The 20,716-nt window shown below is 45.1% G+C and overlaps 1 protein-coding gene across 10 annotated transcripts in view; it reads left to right on the top strand.

Annotated features, from left to right (window-relative positions):
- The window catches only part of LOC144770575 (carnitine O-palmitoyltransferase 1, liver isoform-like), a 525,217-nt gene extending 506,902 nt beyond the window's left edge, over positions 1-18,315 (top strand). For all 10 annotated transcript variants that reach the window (XM_078655216.1, XM_078655221.1, XM_078655217.1 and 7 more), the window contains exon 19: positions 14,468-18,315. In XM_078655216.1, the coding sequence (XP_078511342.1) occupies positions 14,468-14,557 (90 nt within the window). In that variant the 3' untranslated portion in view covers positions 14,558-18,315. The remainder of the gene's footprint in view (positions 1-14,467) is intronic.
- Positions 18,316-20,716: the final 2,401 nt, after the last annotated feature.

Here is a 20,716-nt window from a genome sequence, read left to right as displayed (position 1 = left end):
ACAGTCATCAATGGGACAGCAGGTGCAGAATGGACACCCCAGGACAGGACAGGACAGGAAAACCAGATTAGGATCAGGACAGGACCACCAAGGCACGACCAGCACCCGCAGTTCGGAAGCAACGCCTGCGCTCCACCCTCTCTGCAGCGATCAGTCAGAACCCCGATTGGGTTAGCGAACTCCCCAGCAAAGTGCTCCGCCAGCACTTAAGGTTTAGTAAAACCTTACAGTCTATGGTCAAAATTCGGACAGAGTGCTCCGCAGCGCTCTGTATTCAGTCACCTATTGAGTGCGTTGGGTCAGTGACAGGTCAGCTATTCAGACAAGTCGGACTAAACCTAGGCTAGTTATACTGTTTTCGGGTCAGTGTACCACCCCCCAAATGTTGCAAGTGTCAGAATCCCCAATTTCGATTGGTTCCCAAGTAGGATAGGTTAACACACCAATCAGAACAAACTTCTACAAGCCTAAATTTACATTTTATGAGACCGCCTAGCAGGTTTGGGGTTCTCACGGAAGACTCCACAGAATACAATGGAAAATAACAATTGTATCGAGTTAAGGACATTTTAGCTCCATCCTTCTGGGTCAGAGGTTGTGTTCAAAGGAGCATCTTGACCGTGGCTGCCAGCTGGCTGAGTTCCACTGCTCAAGGTTGACTTCTCCCTGGCTGCGCGACATGCGCAGTAGGGACCTTCAAGATGGTTTTCGTCTCATTCAGACCCCCCAATTATCGCGGTACATGAAAAGTAAGCGAAAACAAATTAAAACATAGAAATAAATGAATTCATTTGTATATTATGAATAGTTACTTTATACTCCTTATTATAAAAATATACTATGCGATTACGAATTAGTGCAACAGACAATAACACGAGAGCATCTGCGCAAGCTTCACCACGTTAGAACACAGACAGCCATTTTAAACGCAAGTACGCATGCGCACGTTTTCCCACCAGAACTGCAACTACGTCACGTCACGTGAGTGTGACTAACGCATGCGCAGTAGACAATCCCCAAGCGGCGGCCATATTAAGAACAAGGGTTATTTATATTAGTAAAACACATAGGCAAGCGTCACTACTATACATGTACATCCAAAATAAAAGAAATTAGTAAGGCGTACAAGTTTGAATTACGGGATTATAAGTTATTCGAGGTTCTTGACTCAAGCAAGTCGCGTAATATGCGAAATCTTGCTCTATCAGTATTTCAAATTGTTTGACACCGTACACAACCTGTTTTGATAAAGCCAAACCAAAGTTAGCATTAACCGCGAGGATTATAATGCACTTAAGAGTATATGGTATGGCTATATCATAGAACAGCTATAAGGAGATGGTTCTGAAAGCTGCAGAGGGGCTCAGCTAATGCTAGGGCACCCTCTCATACAAAACCAAGCACTCTGCCTCCAGGATTGTCAAGGCCTTCCATAGGAGTGACTTATAGGTTAATATGTGTCTATATATGTATTAGATATAGGTATACTATATCTAAGTACGGGTTGATTACACCACCTTACTCAAGCTGCAATTGCAAACCTGTGGTGTCAGTTTAGAAGGCTAACCAGGGGTAGCACAATACATGCCCCTGGTACACCTAGGGTGCACCTAAGTACCTAAGGTACCATATACAGGGGCTCACAAGGGTGACCCAGTCACAATCTGGTATGTACCTAAAGTACATGGAGTCCATTTTATAGAGAAAGCAGATAGATTGGGCCCTGAATAGCAGGGTCCCAATCCAACTAAGTCGAAAACCAGTAAAACACCAGGCAAAAAGTGGGGGTAACCGTATAGTCAGATTCCACCTTCCTACACGCTCTACCCATGACACCACATACATGTGATTTATTCTGTTCCAGCCTGTTAAGTGCTTGTTTCCTCCTCAGCCTTTCCAACCGACCAGACGCTACGATTTTATTTAATATTTCACTACCATACAAGTGGCTTCATTCCCAACCCTACTGGCCTTTCTCAAACGGCAGTTAATAAACTGGTTACTGCCAGTTCAAAAGATGCAGTTTATTAGAAGTGACTGACTTAAAAGTGCCTGATTCGATTCCAGCCCGGCCAGCCGAGTAAAGGCTCTGATTTTATTTACTATTTTGCTACCATACAAGTAGCTTCATTTCCAACCCTATTGACCTTACTCAAACGGCAGTATATAATCACTGGTTTCTCACTTATGTTATTATTTTACGTTATATGTGATTGGCTATGTCCCCAACCCTATCAGCCTTTTAGAGATATTATTCCTTTTATAATTGATGAATTGTGCTTGGATTTACTGGCCTTTTGGGTGTTTTTTGATTATTTATTATTTTTTGGGAGAGTGGGGGTAGTTTTATGTAGCACAAACTCGACAGGAAGGTTTTATTATGCTTTATATAAGCAGCAGTTACATTACACAACTACACACTCGTTTTGCTAGGCATGGGGATAGTAGGTACATTACCAAAAGCACAGCATGTTGAGCTGATTGTAATTTGTAATTTGTAACTGGGTTTTGTATCGCGCCAACTCACCGACAGGTCTCAAAGCGCTACTAACCAAGTGCAGCAACAAGAAACAGGATGAGTATATGAGAGAGTCTGAGGTATGTAGCCGACCACTAGGAAGTAAATGCGTCTTTGAAGAGTAGAGTCTTCAAGGACTTCCTGAAGTGGAGAAGGTTTGACTCTCTGCGAAGCGCCTCCGGTAGCTTATTCCAGATAATCGGAGCCTGAACTGAGAAGGATCTACCTCCTTTAGTTGCCAGCTTAAAGCGTGGGCAGGATAGCAAAAAGGAGCCGGATGATCGCAGGGCGCGCTTAGGTTCGTATATTTCGAGCCTTTCTTTTATATAGGCTGGCGCCTGTCCGTGGATTGCTTTGTGGCAGATACACATACTCTTAAATTCGACTCTTTGTACTATAGGCAGCCAATGTAGCCTATAGAGCAAGGGGGAGGCATGAGTCCGCCTTGGCACTCCAAATATCAGGCGTGCTGCGTCATTCAGAATAACCTGAAGACGGTTGGATAGGTTTTTTGGGAGGCCAAGGTATAACGCATTGCCGTAGTCGATTCTAGACACTATTGTGGCTGAGACAATGGTTCGAAGCATATTCCTTGAGAGTATGGGGACGATCTTACGCAGTTGCCTGATTAGGTTGGTACAGGAACCAACTACAGCGGACACTTGGTTAGCCATCGAGAGTTCTTGGTAAATTTTCATACCGAGGCTCTTAACGCTAGGGCACGGTTTAGGAGTGGGTCCAAGTTCTTGTGGCCAGAACAAATCATTCCAGGGGGAGGTCAAGGTTGAAACTACGAGAACCTCCGTTTTATCTGGGTTGATTTTCAATAAATTGGACGACATCCAGTTTACTGTAAAACGTAATATGTCTTGGGCCATGGACTGAGCCGATGATGTGTTGTCGATACTCAGCAGCAGCTGAGTATCATCGGCATAATTAAAAACTTTACAGTTCATGTTTGCCAGGGACTCTATCAATGGCTGTAAGTAAAGATTAAATAGGAGTGGAGAGAGCGCAGAGCCCTGCGGGACTCCGCAGGCTAAGGCACCCGCTTCGGAGACCTGATCTGCTACCTGGATTCTCTGCGTCCTCCCAGATAAGAAGGCTGTTAACCATTTGAGGGCTTGCTCTCCTATCCCGAACCGAGCCAATCTGCCCAGGAGCAGTGCATGGCTGACAGTATCAAACGCCGCTGAAAGATCTAATAATATCAGGGCGCTTGGCTTTTTACTGTCAGCCATGCATCTAAGCTCGTCTAGTACGGATAGCATCACTAGTTCTGTGCTATGGTGGGCACGAAAGCCAGCTTGCCGCTCCTGGAGAAGATGGTGAGATTCCAGGAGGGATGACAGGGATTTTAGCACGTGCTGTTCTAGCACTTTTGACAGAAATGGCAACTGGGAGATAGGCCTGTAGTTCTTCAGGCTGGATGGATCTGCCCCAGGCTTTTTTATCAGGGGTCTGACGCGTGCCTCTTTAAAGGAGGTTGGTAATGAGCCAGTAGCTAGCGAGGTGTTTAAGAGGTCTAAGATCTGATCCTCTAGGATTGGGATTGCTAGTCGGAGGATGTCGGGTGGGCATGGGTCGGCAGGGGAGCCTGACTTGGTGGATGCTACAAGTTGTCTCAGGGTGGTAGGGTCGATTTCGGGGAATCTGGTAAAGATAGGGATTGAGGGATTTAAAGGAGGCAGTTGTTCAATGTGTGAGACTGGATTATCCTTCTTAATATCAGACAAGATGATCGCCACTTTTTCGAGGAAATATCCTTGAAAGGTATCACAGTCGATCGATATGTCTATCTTTTCCTCCTTCTTACTTAGCTCTTTCAGGATTTGGAAGGTTTCTCTCTGGATGTTTGTAGCGTTGTTTATGCGTGCCTCGTAATAATCCTTCTTGGCTAAAACGATAAGCTTTTTATATGTTTGAAACGATGTTCTATATAATTCCCTATCGGTATCCTTTTTGGATTTCCTCCAACATCTTTCCAGACAGCGGAGCTTTCTTTTTTGTTCACGTAGACTTTGAGTGAACCAAGGGGCTCCTTTCTCTGCACCCTTTACTCTTTGTACCTTTTCGGGGGCTAGCTCATCGATTGATTGCCTAAGGGTAGTTGTTCACGCATCATACTTTAAATCAAGGTCAGTATCACCTTGGGAAATTATGGAATTCTGTTTGTATTTGGGCAGAGTTTTGGCCAGGGTGTCGGAATTCACTTTTTTCCATTGGCGCACTTTTTTAGTTTTTAAAGGGAGTTTGGCCTGGGAATTGTTTAACGGTATGTCGTACAGGATTAGGTGATGATCCGACCAGATACAGGGTGTAATGCTTGTAATGACCGCCTTTGGCATGGAAGACCAGATAAGATCTAAAATATGGCCTTTTATGTGGGTTGGAGCTTCCACAAGTTGTGCTAATCCAAGAGCGGTCATAGTAGTCTGTAATTTCTGGACTAGCGGATCTTGATCACTTTTATCCCAGTGGACATTGAAATCACCAGTTACCAGGATGCTTTTGTAACGTGTGCATAAGTCTGATATTATAGGAAAAAAGAGATCGTTAAACATTGAGGTACTTTGGGGTGGGCAATACACTGTTAGGATAGTAAAACAGGAGTTGTTCATAGTGATTTTTATCCCTAATAGGTCGACGGTATTTATGATGCCATCACTAGAACCTGGTTCACCTGTTCCAGACTCAGCTGCTCATCATTTACACCACATACATGTAATTTATTGAGGTCCAACATTATAGGTGTTTATTCGTCCTCAGCCTTTCCAACTGGGCAAAGGCTACGATTTAATTTAATTTTTCACTAATATGCAAGTGGCTTTATTCCCAACTCTACTGGCCTTTCTCAACCAGCAGTTTCTAATCTCCGGTTACTGGCCATTGAAAAGCAGGCCCTTTAAAAGCAACAGATTGTCACTTTAGGCTGTTCTGATGCTCTCAGTTTTCGAATGTAAGCAAGTTGTCCAGTGGGCACACATTACACTAATTTTATTTCCAGTTGTTTCTACAGCTAATGCTATGCTTTCTCTACATGACCCATGCACTCTTATCACAGGCAATAAAGTGGGCAGGTTGTGGCGGCAGCTGGAGTCTAGTCCAAGGGGACCGGTATTTTTACCTCTACCTCTCCTCTTTACAAGTTTACTACTGGTGTCAACTACACGTCCTTGTGTTAATGACATGAAAACCTGCATGCTCCTTGCCGAGACCCTCACTGGTTTTAGCTGTGCTTGGGGGAGCCTCTCTTTAGTTGTGAGTGTGCAGCTCACCCATCTCACCCTCTTCCTTTGTTGGCTACCATGTCAGACTCTCTGAACTCCCTACTGCTCCAGTACTTTTGGGGATGTTCTCCCATTACCGGGGACACAATACAGTGCTTGCTTGTGCCCTTCCTATTGGAGTAGTAACTGGCATCTCTATACCCGGCACAGCTTCAGGGCTCTCGAAGATACATTTTTGTACCAGAAGTTGGTCTCAATCAGAACTTCTTCCATCAGCGACAGGAAACTCCATGGCGGACAGATTGAACTTGTCTGATGTTTCAGACCAGGAGCAGCTGATCAGGAGTTGACAAACCCATCCAGTCACCCCCAGGATCAGAGTACAGAGTATGAAACTTCCCGAGATCCATCTTGTTGACTTTGTCCACTATAGTTGTCCTGTTTTTTTCCTAGCCCAATGAGTCCAGAAACACAAACAAGGATTCCTTTCTTCCCTTAATATTGCTGTAAGTGCAGGGGAGCTGGAAGGTCATTCTGCCTGGAGAGCACACTTCCTCACTGCATCCTCTTTAAGATTGTGTTCTTCATTTAATCTAGATTTTGTGATGTTCTAGCACTAGTGTGTTACACCAGATAGCAACTTGTGCTGGCTGAGCTGAAACCTGTGTGAGTACAATAGACTATAGGTAAGACTGTGATCTCCCTTTCCCTTGTCTTCATCCCAAGTAAGGAGGCTCTAGGGCCCCCAGATAAGATGTTTCCAATATATGCACATTACTGACCACTAGTGTTGGGATGTTGCATTGCATGTTGTTCTTTGAAGAAGTAGTGTCCGTTTGAGCTGACTCTTGATACCTTCTATGAAACCCCAATGCACTAGGACACAGACGCCAACGCAGATTGTTTTTTCAACTAATGAGTTAAGACACTTTTTCACAGCTCCACAACCATTGCGCATCGAAACATTATGTTCAGCACTGCCTAAACAGGTCACCTTTAGCAATGCAACAGAGTATTGTAGAGAATACATCAGCAAGGCATCGCTACATCAAAGCAAAATAATTTAAAGAAGTTCAGGGAAGGTCGTATAAGAATGACCCACGTGGGGAGAGGGTATGGCAAACACACCTACAGTTCCTTTAGTAGGAGGTGATTTTCCTGGTAGCATCCTTGCTCAAAGTTAGAGGGCTACAAGCTTTATCAGTTGTAGAATCTTTTATACAAGTATACAAAGGCAGTTGTACTCAGAATGCAGCCTTGTATTTTTCATGTTAATTAGTCTGTCGAACTACCTTATTTCTTACCACAATTGCTGGCAGAGTTTCACATTCTTTACATGTTAGAAAATCCATTATCTAAGACATTGACCATACAAAGCCCATTGAGGAAAAAAGCTCCAACCCAATCTGGAAAGTGTGTCTTGTAAACTGTACTGTATGTACATTAAATGCCACTCAAAGAGCATATGCTACTCATAAGAAAGGTGCCACTATGGCTTTTCTGTGCACTATCAAATTAGCAGACATGTAAAACTTCTGCTTTATCATCTGTCCACATGTTCTCTAAACATTACTTTGTTGATATTCATGCGCAATAAGAAACACGAGTCTGACAAACAGTACTGAAAATATTGTTTTAGATACCGTCAACTACTGTTCTTAATCCACTACATTAAGGGAATGGGCACTGCAACAATATCTAACAAACGTTGCAGCTTGCAGTGCTGGAGATTTGCAAGCAACCTACTAATTTCCCCAGATGCGATCAATCGATAGGACGTCTAATACTTAAAAACTAGCTAGTTAAATGTATATTTCATTTTCTGGCACACATGGCAGTCGTCCTTTTGCTTAGCACTTATGCATTAGCACATAACTAAAGGGGAAGAAGATGCACCCGGGCTGAAACCTGTGTCCTAATGTAAAATAGCAAGTCAGTTCGAAAATGCAACATCTGAGCACTATATGGCAGGACTGTACACAGCATGTGAATTTACTATATATAAGCCCTCTGCTTCTGAGACAGAGTTCACGGACTCCAGCTTGCCACCTGTGGCCCGCAACTCCAGGGCCCCTCCAATGGTCCCATTTTGGACCTTCTAGAGGGCCTGCAGATCTGGTACAGGGTCAGATATTTGGAGGTCCAACATATATAACTTACACCGGCTTTCGGAGCACTGTAATGGTGTGTTGTTGCCAGCCAGTTGCATTGCTTGTTCCCGTGGGTGTCCCATGGAACTTGCCAATCAAAATGTTGTTTTTATTGTGATATATATATATATATATATATATATATATATCACAATAAAAAGAACATTTTGATTGGCAACAAGTTATATATATCTGGGTCCTGTAGTTCAAGTACCGACTGTACGAACTACCTGTGGTGGAGCCCTTCAGGGGGAGGAGTAATGGCAGCCAATCCAACTGTAGCAGGACACCTAAAGGTGCAGACCCGCTTCCTTCTTCCCATCATTTCCACGGCGCTGATGAAGGCAAAAAGACGCCGAAATGCATTCGCCTTGGTGGAATTTTGTGTAAATAAAGGCTTCCTACCTGTTCCTGTGCTGGCCTCCGCCTTTTCTGTTTGGGAAGGACTGTTGTGCATCAATTACGTGCCTGCCAGTGGCGTGTTTGGAGGCCCACGCACATCAAGTGGCCTGACGAGTTGCTGGCAACGCTTCGGCATCAGACTTGGTCATGGATTGACATTGTCAGGCCCACCACATCATCCAGGTGAAATGGACGCGGTGTTGAGGACACTGTTCCTTGCGCTGGGCTAGCTGCACGCGCGGCATGCCCCCGCGAAAGAGACATCTGGGAAGTGTGGTTGTGCGGTGGGGACGGAAGGAGGCTCTTTCTTTGCCAACTTGGGAAACACTGGACAGTGAGAGTGCACCGCCCTGCTTAATGGCTTTTCCCGATATCAACGCCGCGGGACCTCGGAATAAAACTTTGCATTCTGGGTCCTGTAGTTCAAGTACCGACTGTACGAACTACCTGTGGTGGAGCCCTTCAGGGGGAGGAGTAATGGCAGCCAATCCAACTGTAGCAGGACACCTAAAGGTGCAGACCCGCTTCCTTCTTCCCATCATTTCCACGGCGCTGATGAAGGCAAAAAGACGCCGAAATGCATTCGCCTTGGTGGAATTTTGTGTAAATAAAGGCTTCCTACCTGTTCCTGTGCTGGCCTCCCCCTTTTCTGTTTGGGAAGGACAGTTGTGCATCAATTACGCGCCTGCCAGTGGCGTGTTTGGAGGCCCCCGCACATCAAGTGGCCTGACGAGTTGCTGGCAACGCTTCGGCATCAGACTTGGTCATGGATTGACATTGTCAGGCCCACCACATCATCCAGGTGAAATGGACGCGGTGTTGAGGACACTGTTCCTTGCGCTGGGCTAGCTGCACGCGCGGCATGCCCCCGCGAAAGAGACATCTGGGAAGTGTGGTTGTGCGGTGGGGACGGAAGGAGGCTCTTTCTTTGCCAACTTGGGAAACACTGGACAGTGAGAGTGCACCGCCCTGCTTAATGGCTTTTCCCGATATCATCAACGCCGCGGGACCTCGGAATAAAACTTTGCATTCTGGGTCCTGTAGTTCTAGTACCGACTGTACGAACTACCTGTGGTGGAGCCCTTCAGGGGGAGGAGTAATGGCAGCCAATCCAACTGTAGCAGGACACCTAAAGGTGCAGACCCGCTTCCTTCTTCCCATCATTTCCACGGCGCTGATGAAGGCAAAAAGACGCCGAAATGCATTCGCCTTGGTGGAATTTTGTGTAAATAAAGGCTTCCTACCTGTTCCTGTGCTGGCCTCCGCCTTTTCTGTTTGGGAAGGACTGTTGTCCATCAATTACGCGCCTGCCAGTGGCGTGTTTGGAGGCCCCCGCACATCAAGTGGCCTGACGAGTTGCTGGCAACGCTTCGGCATCAGACTTGGTCATGGATTGACATTGTCAGGCCCACCACATCATCCAGGTGAAATGGACGCGGTGTTGAGGACACTGTTCCTTGCGCTGGGCTAGCTGCACGCGCGGCATGCCCCCGCGAAAGAGACATCTGGGAAGTGTGGTTGTGCGGTGGGGACGGAAGGAGGCTCTTTCTTTGCCAACTTGGGAAACACTGGACAGTGAGAGTGCACCGCCCTGCTTAATGGCTTTTCCCGATATCATCAACGCCGCGGGACCTCGGAATAAAACTTTGCATTCTGGGTCCTGTAGTTCAAGTACCGACTGTACGAACTACCTGTGGTGGAGCCCTTCAGGGGGAGGAGTAATGGCAGCCAATCCAACTGTAGCAGGACACCTAAAGGTGCAGACCCGCTTCCTTCTTCCCATCATTTCCACGGCGCTGATGAAGGCAAAAAGACGCCGAAATGCATTCGCCTTGGTGGAATTTTGTGTAAATAAAGGCTTCCTACCTGTTCCTGTGCTGGCCTCCGCCTTTTCTGTTTGGGAAGGACTGTTGTGCATCAATTACGCGCCTGCCAGTGGCGTGTTTGGAGGCCCCCGCACATCAAGTGGCCTGACGAGTTGCTGGCAACGCTTCGGCATCAGACTTGGTCATGGATTGACATTGTCAGGCCCACCACATCATCCAGGTGAAATGGACGCGGTGTTGAGGACACTGTTCCTTGCGCTGGGCTAGCTGCACGCGCGGCATGCCCCCGCGAAAGAGACATCTGGGAAGTGTGGTTGTGCGGTGGGGACGGAAGGAGGCTCTTTCTTTGCCAACTTGGGAAACACTGGACAGTGAGAGTGCACCGCCCTGCTTAATGGCTTTTCCCGATATCATCAACGCCGCGGGACCTCGGAATAAAACTTTGCATTCTGGGTCCTGTAGTTCAAGTACCGACTGTACGAACTACCTGTGGTGGAGCCCTTCAGGGGGAGGAGTAATGGCAGCCAATCCAACTGTAGCAGGACACCTAAAGGTGCAGACCCGCTTCCTTCTTCCCATCATTTCCACGGCGCTGATGAAGGCAAAAAGACGCCGAAATGCATTCGCCTTGGTGGAATTTTGTGTAAATAAAGGCTTCCTACCTGTTCCTGTGCTGGCCTCCGCCTTTTCTGTTTGGGAAGGACTGTTGTGCATATATATATATGTATATATATATATATATTGTTCACCAAGTGCCAAAGGCTTCGAGAGGCACACTGCGGAACTCTTCCCTCCGGGCTATTCATGTCAGCACGCCTCTCCGCATTACATTCTCTCAGGTGTCCGACGCGTTTCAGGGGGCCTCCCCCCCTCATCAGGGGCTGCTTCCAAATACACTCGTTGAGGCATCACGTGTTTTCTGACATTTAAACAAACCCCCTGGTAGGCATGTGTTCAGTACACCGTCATACCTTGATTTGTGGGATTTGAAGTCCTTGTGATGCAAAGGATATACACTTTTCAGTAAAGTCGAGCGTTTTGGATCATTGATGCATTACTTTGACCTTTGGTAGGCTGTGTATGCGGTTCAGCGCGCCGTGTTTTGACACAGAATCCTGCGCTCATAGTACCTCCAAACAGTTCAGAAGTCCGAGCCTCATCCTGCCGGCCAGTCAGTCCCCAGCCAACAAGCGGTGGTGCTCTCTCCACGGTAAGGCCACCGTGCGATAAATTGTTCACCAAGTGCCAAAGGCTTTGAGAGGCACACTGCGGAACTCTTCCCTCCGGGCTATTCATGTCAGCACGCCTCTCCGCATTACATTCTCTCAGGTGCCCGACGCGTTTCAGGGGGCCTCCCCCCCTCATCAGGGGCTGCTTCCAAATACACTCGTTGAGGCATCACGTGTTTTCTGACATTTAAACAAACGCCCTGGTAGGCGTGTGTTAAGTACACCGTCATACCTTGATTTGTGGGATTTGAAGTCCTTGTGATGCAAAGGATATACACTTTTCAGTAAAGTCGAGCGTTTTGGATCATTGATGCATTACTTTGACCTTTAGTAGGCTGTGTATGCGGTTCAGCGCGCCGTGTTTTGACACAGTGTCCTGCGCTCATAGTACCTCCAAACAGTTCAGAAGTCCGAGCCTCATCCTGCCGGCCAGTCAGTCCCCAGCCAACAAGCGGTGGTGCGAAACTCTTCCCTCCGGGCTATTCATGTCAGCACACCTCTCCGCATTACATTCCTGATGAGGGGGGGTGGCCCCCTGAAACGCGACGATATTTCTCAAGACTCTAATACTAATAAGTCTCTCCCTCGTAATCTATCAATAAGACCATCGAAACGTGTCGACGCCCTACAGCACGATCAAGGGAGAAAAGACCTAGCCTGTAGACTAATGAGTATATATTGCCAGGATTGTGTCTATATGAAATCCTACAAACGTGCAACACCAATTGACAAGTTGTATGTCTTGTATATGTCTCTCTTTTTCTTTCCCCTCGTCTTTGAGCATCGCAAGTGTTAAATAATTACATTGTTTTTTTTTTATTTATGTGTATTGATTGTTTTTCAGCAAATTTGTTTGTACATTTTTATCCTTGGCTCCCTGTGAGCGGTTTTTAATGATTTAATTGTATATGTATGAATACTTTTTTATAATAAATAATGAACTACATAGCTGTTGTTTAAGTGTATTAGTCAGGGAAGTGGTTTAGTGGGCTTAACAACTAGGTTGGCCAAGACACCTACTCTAGGTTGTCCCATGTAAGATCGGTTCACCAAGGGAAGTAAACATTTTCGCTTACTGACAAAGTACCCTATTCCCCTGGTTGCAAGGGGGTCTCTCTCAAATCTTGAAACAACCATTGTAATAGCCTTATGTCAGGATTCCCACTGGGGACCATTTTGTTTCCCAAAAATTATGCATAGTCTGGATGCTGTTCAAGTTTGTTTTTTATTTTTGTGGTCCAATATGTCTAATAGAAATTCTGGCAACATTGCTGAAGGGGATCACATAGAAGCTAACGATTTAAGCTCAGCACCGCTTCTTTATGATTGCTGAACATTTATTTATTATTATTACTATATTTATATAGCCAGGACCGGAGTAGCGGAGTGCCCCATAAAACAAGATTACACAGAACTGTGCAACTACTGCAACAGATGCGGGTGGTCGCCGCTAAGGGAGAAACTGCTGTGCAATCTATGCTATTGTGTGGTCTGCAGCCCATATGCCTCGAACGGAAAATGCCAGTATGCATCTGTTCTTGGCATGTAGGACTGCAGAACCACACATGCCCACCCGCCTCCCCGGCTACCTGTATCTGTTCCAGTATTATCTTATTTAGATACACAACACATAGTCCTCTTTATCTGTATTCATACAAACTCTATCATTTGCCCAATGGCGAAAACAATCTGAGGATGAAGTCGATGCCCATGCGCAGTACGATCTAAGGGAGGAGTCACCCAACAGACAAAGACTCTTCCAAGACAACAACAAAGTGTAATCATCTGGGCCCACCCCCAGATGGTGATCTAATGCTATAGTGTGTGGTTCTGCAGCCTTACATGCAAAGAACAGATGCATACTGGTAAGTAGCATTTTCTTTTCCAGATATACCCCAACTAGGACCCTATGGTTCTCTTCCCAAATTCAGCTGGCTGTTTCAAGATTGAAGAAAACCTGATTTGAAAGACAGATGCTCTGGTTGATCATCCAGAAAGTCTGGAAGAGCATGCTTCTTCACATTCGTTCCCAATGCAACTCAACGCAGTTTAGGAAAGATCCTAAAACGTATTTATTCAAGCGTAGTTATCGTTCTTTTCTGTTTGTGTACTGCAGTCTTTTGTGAGCGCCAGGACATCTCTTCTTATGGGAGATGGAGAGGTGTGGCGCAGCAGCCAGGGCAGCTGACTCCGGAGCACAGGGCTCACGGTTCGATCCCTGTCTCCCGCGGCAGCTCAACTCAGCAACATGTGACTCTGGGCAATAGCTCACCTAATCTCCACGAAGGCCCCAGTGCCTTGAGAACCGTAGGGGTGAGTAGTTTGCGCTTTACAAATGTACGGATTTTTATTTTTACTCCATTTGTGGGCTTTACAAATGTCCTAAGTCAAATTGGCTCCAGGTGAAGGACTAATCCTGAGGCATTTGTTAATCTGACAGACTTACTTTAATGATATGCTTAAGCCAAATGTGATAAAAAAATTATAGAAAATGAAAGCTCAATAAAGGTGAAGTATTCTAATGATTTAATTTAGGCTAGGTTAATATGTTTGTCTTTATCTGCAGTCCTTCTACATCTAGTCTTCTTTCTGTCATTTTGCTTCTCTCGCTATCTCTCTTCTCTGTCTCGTCTGTTTTTTATCTCTCTCCATGCAGTTTGCTCACTCCAAGTTTGAGACCATCCTTTATATTTCTCACTTTTCAAGTTCTACTTTGCCTCAGTTCTCTCTCGCTCTGTCTTCCCTCAAGGTCTCACTCTCTCCCGCTTGCCCCCTGCCCTTTCTGACTAATGGCAGAGGCCACTCCAGTTACCTTAACTGGTGATTTTTGTGTGCCTCACATGTGGATTGCAAGATTGCTGGGTTCACTCCCACTCTTGTGACCCAATTTGCATGCAAGTCTTTCTGTGTTCTCTCTTCTTGTACAAGCTTCAATATTGAATATTATTAACCAAATATGTCCATGCGAATGTCACTACACTGGTCATTAACTCTTGTTAAGAAGTGCATTTATTTTTTAGTTGGAAGTCCTTTATGTGGCAATGTTGCTACTGTGACCTGTAGTCCTATATATTTGTCAATATTGATTATTGGCTGTTTTGTGCCTTTGCAGGATGCACACCGGTTCGGCAGTAACATCCGCAGTGCCCTTAAGGATATCTTGGCCCTATTTCCTGTTGGCAAAAGCAACCAAAAGAAGTAGAGTGGCACACGATCCGACAGCTACTCTGTGCTAGAGTCCATTCCCAGTGCCAAAAAAAACTTTTCCAGGAGAACACCCAATAAATTGCAGCACACAGCAGTGGGTTGGTTGTCTCAACTTGTTGGATTCCACTAACTCAATCAAAAAGGATCCTGTGCTCAAAAGAAAATTCATAACTCACACGAAGAAAAACGCAGGTGAACACTCGCAACAGTCAATGGTGATATAGTACAACTACATGTAAGAGGCAGATAAAAACCACACTCACCCACCCACTGTTTCTTACTTGCACAAAATGCGGCCTGACACGCCACAAAAGTACACCCTTGCACAAACACATGCCCAAAAATAGAACCAACACTGCATTGGGTATAGTTGATTGTCCGTGCACACCTTCACTTGCACAGTTGTCCGAACATAGCTGCATCTGGACATACCGCACAGATAAGTATGTTGGAGACTGGCCAGGAAAGGAAGCTGAAGGAAATGTTGGCTTCTTTGAAGTTTTGTCTGTGAGTTGGTGCCTTATATGTAAAGACATTTCTTCAATTTTTATCATTTTAAAGTAGGAGCCTACATCAACAGGTTTGGAAGCAGGTTCTTGTGATAAGATCTATTTTTTCCGACATCTGTTCCTGGTGTGGACTCAACGATCTGTGAAACCTCCAATGAACTGTATCTATTTGAGCGGCTACTCGGCTGCCATGCATTTATTTTAATATTAATTACACTTGGAAACCGGGGACAGAACATACAGTCCTAAACTGAACAGTTAACTTCCTCAATATGGCAATGTGAGCTCGAAACAAAGTACAGACAGAATTATCAGTTGCATGACAATCCGGCACTCATGTACTTAAGTTCCTCTGTGAGCTGCAGTATGTGTTCGCCGTACCACAGGAGGGGCCATCACTGTTTGATTAACTTCTGCACAGCTCATTTGTTCACTTCATAGTTTGTTCTCTACCCTCCCTGTTTTTGGTAGACTGCACCAGGGTTGTCAGGGCGAAGACAATCTGCACTTGTTCCAACTTAATGGAGCTGGATGCACCATTCCTTGACAATGTGTAGTCCATTCAGTCATCTCTGGTAAAACAGTCCTGTTGTCAAACGGAAGCTCTCTCAACATGTGCCATGTGTTCCACCATTACCGAAGAGGGTAAGGCATTTGATAAATATTTTCTGGAAATATGAAATGTTCCATAAGAGGCTTCAACCCAGAAGTTGTGGCGTTGTGGGTGCAGCTCACCCCCACCACCAAGACATTCATCATGAGGACTTCTGCTGGATCTTTCACCTGTTTGTCATGCTGTGAGCTTACCTGGAGACACTTTCCTAGCATTTTCAACGTCTCCTTCTTGCATCAAATAATGCTGTGCATCTTTCACACATGGGCATAATCTCTGCTTAGACTCCCATGCTGTGCTCACCTCCTGGGTTGTAGCCATTTGCAGGCATGAATTCTGTGTTCATCATACACATGTCCCTGAACCACATCAGACTTGGATGCAGTACTTATCTAGTGTATGCTTACTGTTCCTCTGTAGACATGAATTCATGTTCACCTCATTCATTGCTCCCAGATCAGCAGATACTTTGATACATACACACCTCATACATGATTCTTTGTCCAGATCAGACTGGGATGCCCCGTTCACCTCATGCATGGTTCCTGACCTTGATCAGACTTCAACACCATGCTCACTACACTCACGGTTTCTAGACTTTGATCAGACATGCAAACGCTGCTCACATCATGCATGGGTCTTCTCTTTGGTTATACTTGAATACTGCACTCCCTTCATAAATGGGTCCGAAATCCCTACTGACTTGAAAACCATTACCTCATTTATGCGCCTCATTCTTTTGCAGACTTATATATCATGCTCTAATATTGCATAGTTGACAGATTTTATATGATTTGGAGCCCATACTTATCACATGCATCAGCCTCAGTTCTGTGCAGAGTGATACTTTTTTAGCTGATGATACCATAGTCTGCCCACTGCTATGTGCTATTTAGATTGTCTGAACATATGCCTAATTGATGTAGGTTATGGCAGCTAATGCTAAACGTTCAATTTACTCACTGCATCAAAAAAATTACATACCATCTATCTATGCTGAGAATAAGTATGACAAAAAATACATTAGTTGCCATTTAGAAAACTTAAATGGAATTTAATGTATTTCTTACCGCTCAACTGTCCACACAGGCCAATGACTAGAAGACAATTGCATTTCCTCCTAGTAATTCATCCAATCAAGGGAAACTGGGTGACAGCCTTCATGCTAGTCGTTCTTCATTCGGCAAATAATGGGCTTCCATATCCGAATAGTTCAGGACTGATGTTTAGGCTCTATTGTATTCCAAAACTGTCTTGCCATTTCAGCCAAGCAAATTGAGGAGCTCTGCCAAATATTTACATAAAATCATACAAGTTTTTTTTGTAAAATAACAAAATTGCATCATTATTTTGTAGGAGGATATGCTCCCTTCCACGCAAACGTACACAGGCACCACCGCCTGGTATTGAACGGCAGGGAATTTTGTAATGACCAAAGGACTGTCCAGCTGGGCAGACTTTCCATAAGTTCAGCAGTCAAAATAAGATGGACTGGCTTTTCGTGAAAAAAGATTGTCGGGCCTGTTTTTACAAGGCAGATAGATCTGGTTTATCCCAGATAATAAATGGCAGCCTTGTCTATACAGCAGAAAATGGAATGTTCCTGGTTTACTCAGTATATTGATTGGTAGACCAGATCTATGCTACATAGTTTGGAATTAATCTGGTTTATCTTGAATGGAGGAGACCTTGCTAGGAACCTTCCATCCATTTACACACACATAAGTTTTCAACCTGGACCCTCTCCTGCATGCCTTTGTGGCACAGGGTGAGGGTTGACCTGGTTTAGCCTGAAAAGCTGCTCACAACCTCCCATATGTGTAGTACTGATAGGAAAGTCACAGTGAGCGTAATTTCATGCCATTAGCAGTAGATGATGTGCCTGTAGTGTTTGCTATTGATTAGCAATTGAACATGACCGGTACTGCAGACGAGGAGTTACTATTGGTTCCTCTTTGGAAAATCGTGCACATGTGCCTAGTCCCTGATCTTCTAAAGCTCTTTGCTGAAATCCATTGTATATTTACTCATCTAATCACTGGGGAATTGATTACGAAAATCTCCGTTATTGAGCATCTTCAGACTGTAACCATGAACCAGTCAAGATCACTCCGTGATTCCTTTATATGAGATGCAGAAGCTGAGTACTTTGCCTCCATCAATCCATCATTCAGACACTGAAAGCCTTCTCAAGAGTGGTCAGTGAAGACTTGCCAAAACCTTTACACTGTATTTTCATAAACCTCTCCAAGCATAGAACTTTTATCTCTACAGAGTTAAAACCAGCTGCCTGCTCCGAGAAAACTCGCTATTCATGAAACAAAAACTCCTCCTGCACTATTAACTTGCTCCTGCCATCTCAACTTTGTATATTCCAGAATGCTTGCGCTCTGTGCCGTTGAGATATTGGGGCCATACCTTCTTCCTATATAGAATCTCGAATGTATCAATCTGTTTCCGAAAAAAAGGGAAGAAAAAAAGCGGTTTTCCTTTTTAAGCTATCCTTTCATGCTATCATTTTATTCTTGTTTTCTACAGTATCTCTTAAGCTAATGTTTATTGCCGTTATCAATGCAATGTACAAATTAAAAATAACTTGAGGGCTATTAAAGGCCAGTATTTAAAACTTGACGCAAAGAGTATCGTTTTTCTTGTACGTTTGTACATTAGTGTTTCAAGTCTATCATAAACTTTCTCTAAGTTTTGCAAATGAACCTGGTTTTTGGACCAAAATAAGTAACCCTGTCACCCGATGCATACAGCAGTGAAAGGAAGCGAAAGCAGTAGTCAATGAATTATTAAATAGTAATTAAAAGAATAATCTGGTAAATGGCATCATCTGCAAATACACTGTGTCCACTTGACTGCATTATCCATGAAACTGGATACTTGATGAATACTTCCAAATTCAGATTCTTCACCTTGGAATATCCCCCGGTGTCATACTGGACCCCTTAAAAAAATATATATTTATCCAGTATTATGGGTGTCTTTCATAGATTCACATGCCTGAATCATTCCCCGTCGTCGAGATGGGAGCCCCGGTAATAGAAAAGTAATGTCCTATAGACATACATAGAGAAAAGTAGGCCTAAAGGCCTTGCCTTAGTAGCCTATCTGTGTCCTTTTGTAAAAAGGACCAAATTCCTGAAGGTAGCCAATCAGCTACCACCTCCCTCTAGAACCTTCCTGCCAGGAGCCTCAGTCTCTCAGATTTTCTACCGCACGTTGTGCTAGGGAGTCCCCACCTGAGCTCTCCTCGGGTTTCTTGAATTTATTACTTTTTCAACTGAAAACTTGGATTATTTACTGCTACTATGGCTGAACAACAGAAGAAAGGACTATTTAGAGCCTGTTCCTCTTGTGGCAAGAAGAGACTGCACATTGATGACAAGCATGAGACTTGTCTCTACTGCCTTTATCCGGATCATTCTGTCAAGGAATGCAGGATTTGTAGAACTTTCTCTACTAAAACTCTTAAAGATAGAGAAGGAAGACTGCTCCTCTGGTTAAACAGACTCAAGACCAGAGATGATGATGTGCTGTCCTTGGAGGGCAGTGAAATGGCTTCAGTTTCTTCGAAACTGTCCCTGAAGAGGCCAAGGGAGGCTTCCCCTGGCCATTCAGACGTCCCTCACAAAAAGACTACCACCAAGTCTTCTGAGGTAAGATCAGACACGTCTGTGAAGGAGCCGACTACCTTCAAAAAGCCATCGCAGTCTTCGTCGACGTTTTCTTCAAGGAAAACTACATATGTCTCCACGTCGACGACGACGGTTTCGACGACGATGGCGTCGTCCGCCTTTGCTTCAACGACGACGACCACACAATCGTCTACGATGGGTAAGCAACTGTCGTCAATTGTACTCATTAAGAAGCAGCAGTCATTTGTTAAAGCTTCGTCGACGTCGCCATCGACGACGACATCGACGACGACCATTAAACAAAAGTCGACGACGCCTTCACCATCGACGAAGATTCCGTCGACGTCAAAATCGCCGCCGACGAAAGCACCGTCGACGACTAAATCATCGTCGAAGAGTGCATCCTTGACGACGAAAATGCCGTCGACGACGACGAAGAGTGCGCCGACGACCACACCGTCGACGATCACATCGCCGACGACAGCGACGACGACGAAAGAACCGTCGTCGCTCGACCAAAGATCGTCATTGATACCGTCGACGACACCATCGACGACGACATCGTCGACGCCATGGAAAAAAGCGGAGTTGATTCCCTCAAAAATGATCACCAAACTCCCTATAACACATGCTTTAACATCACCCAGTAGGGTTCAGAAGCTACCTCCAGCTTACTTATTGCAAACTGATGAGTCCGATGAAGACCAATTTGAACAGGCTACCAGTCCATCGGACCTCAATGTCAAATGCCAGAGTACTAACGGTGATGTCATCTTTACGGAGGAAACTACGCAGATCCAAGAACACACTCGTGTTACTCCGATGATATGCCTACCGGCTGAAATAGTCACTGACTTACAATTCTTAATTACTGACTACAAAAAACAATTCCCAGAATCACCTGCGGCCTCTTCCAAAGAGAAGCCTCACGAGTCCTCCAGACCGCATCAATCCCCAAAGGCACGACCACCACCTTTGGTTATTCCGCATGGAAGTGAAGCGGTTCATGACACTCAATCTTCTGAGGAAGAAGAGGATGTTCCTGAGGAAGGAGAGGTTCGAGACGACCTTTCACAGAACAGAGATGGCGAAGATTACGTCGCTCATTCTCCAGCCACGCCGGAACCCAACACTTCAGACTCTCCACCAGTGGACATCGGTGGATTCCACAATTTGATTGAAAGGGCGGCCATCAGATTCCACATGACCATGGAATCTAAGGAAACGGATTGTTTTCTCTACGACTCTAAGGATCCTATAAAAAAGTCGGCGAGGTCAGTTCCCATAATAGACTACATCTGGGAGCAAGGGCAGCAGCTCATGCAAACGCCGGCTTCTGTTTCCATAGTGGTGCCTCGACTGGATAAGAAGTATAAGGCACCAACATC

This window comes from Lissotriton helveticus, chromosome 7 (genome assembly GCF_964261635.1).
Source record: "Lissotriton helveticus chromosome 7, aLisHel1.1, whole genome shotgun sequence".
Classification (NCBI taxonomy): Eukaryota; Metazoa; Chordata; class Amphibia; order Caudata; family Salamandridae; genus Lissotriton; species Lissotriton helveticus.
The sequence above is the reverse complement of the archived record's forward strand: the minus strand, read 5'-3'. Positions and strand labels throughout refer to the sequence as shown.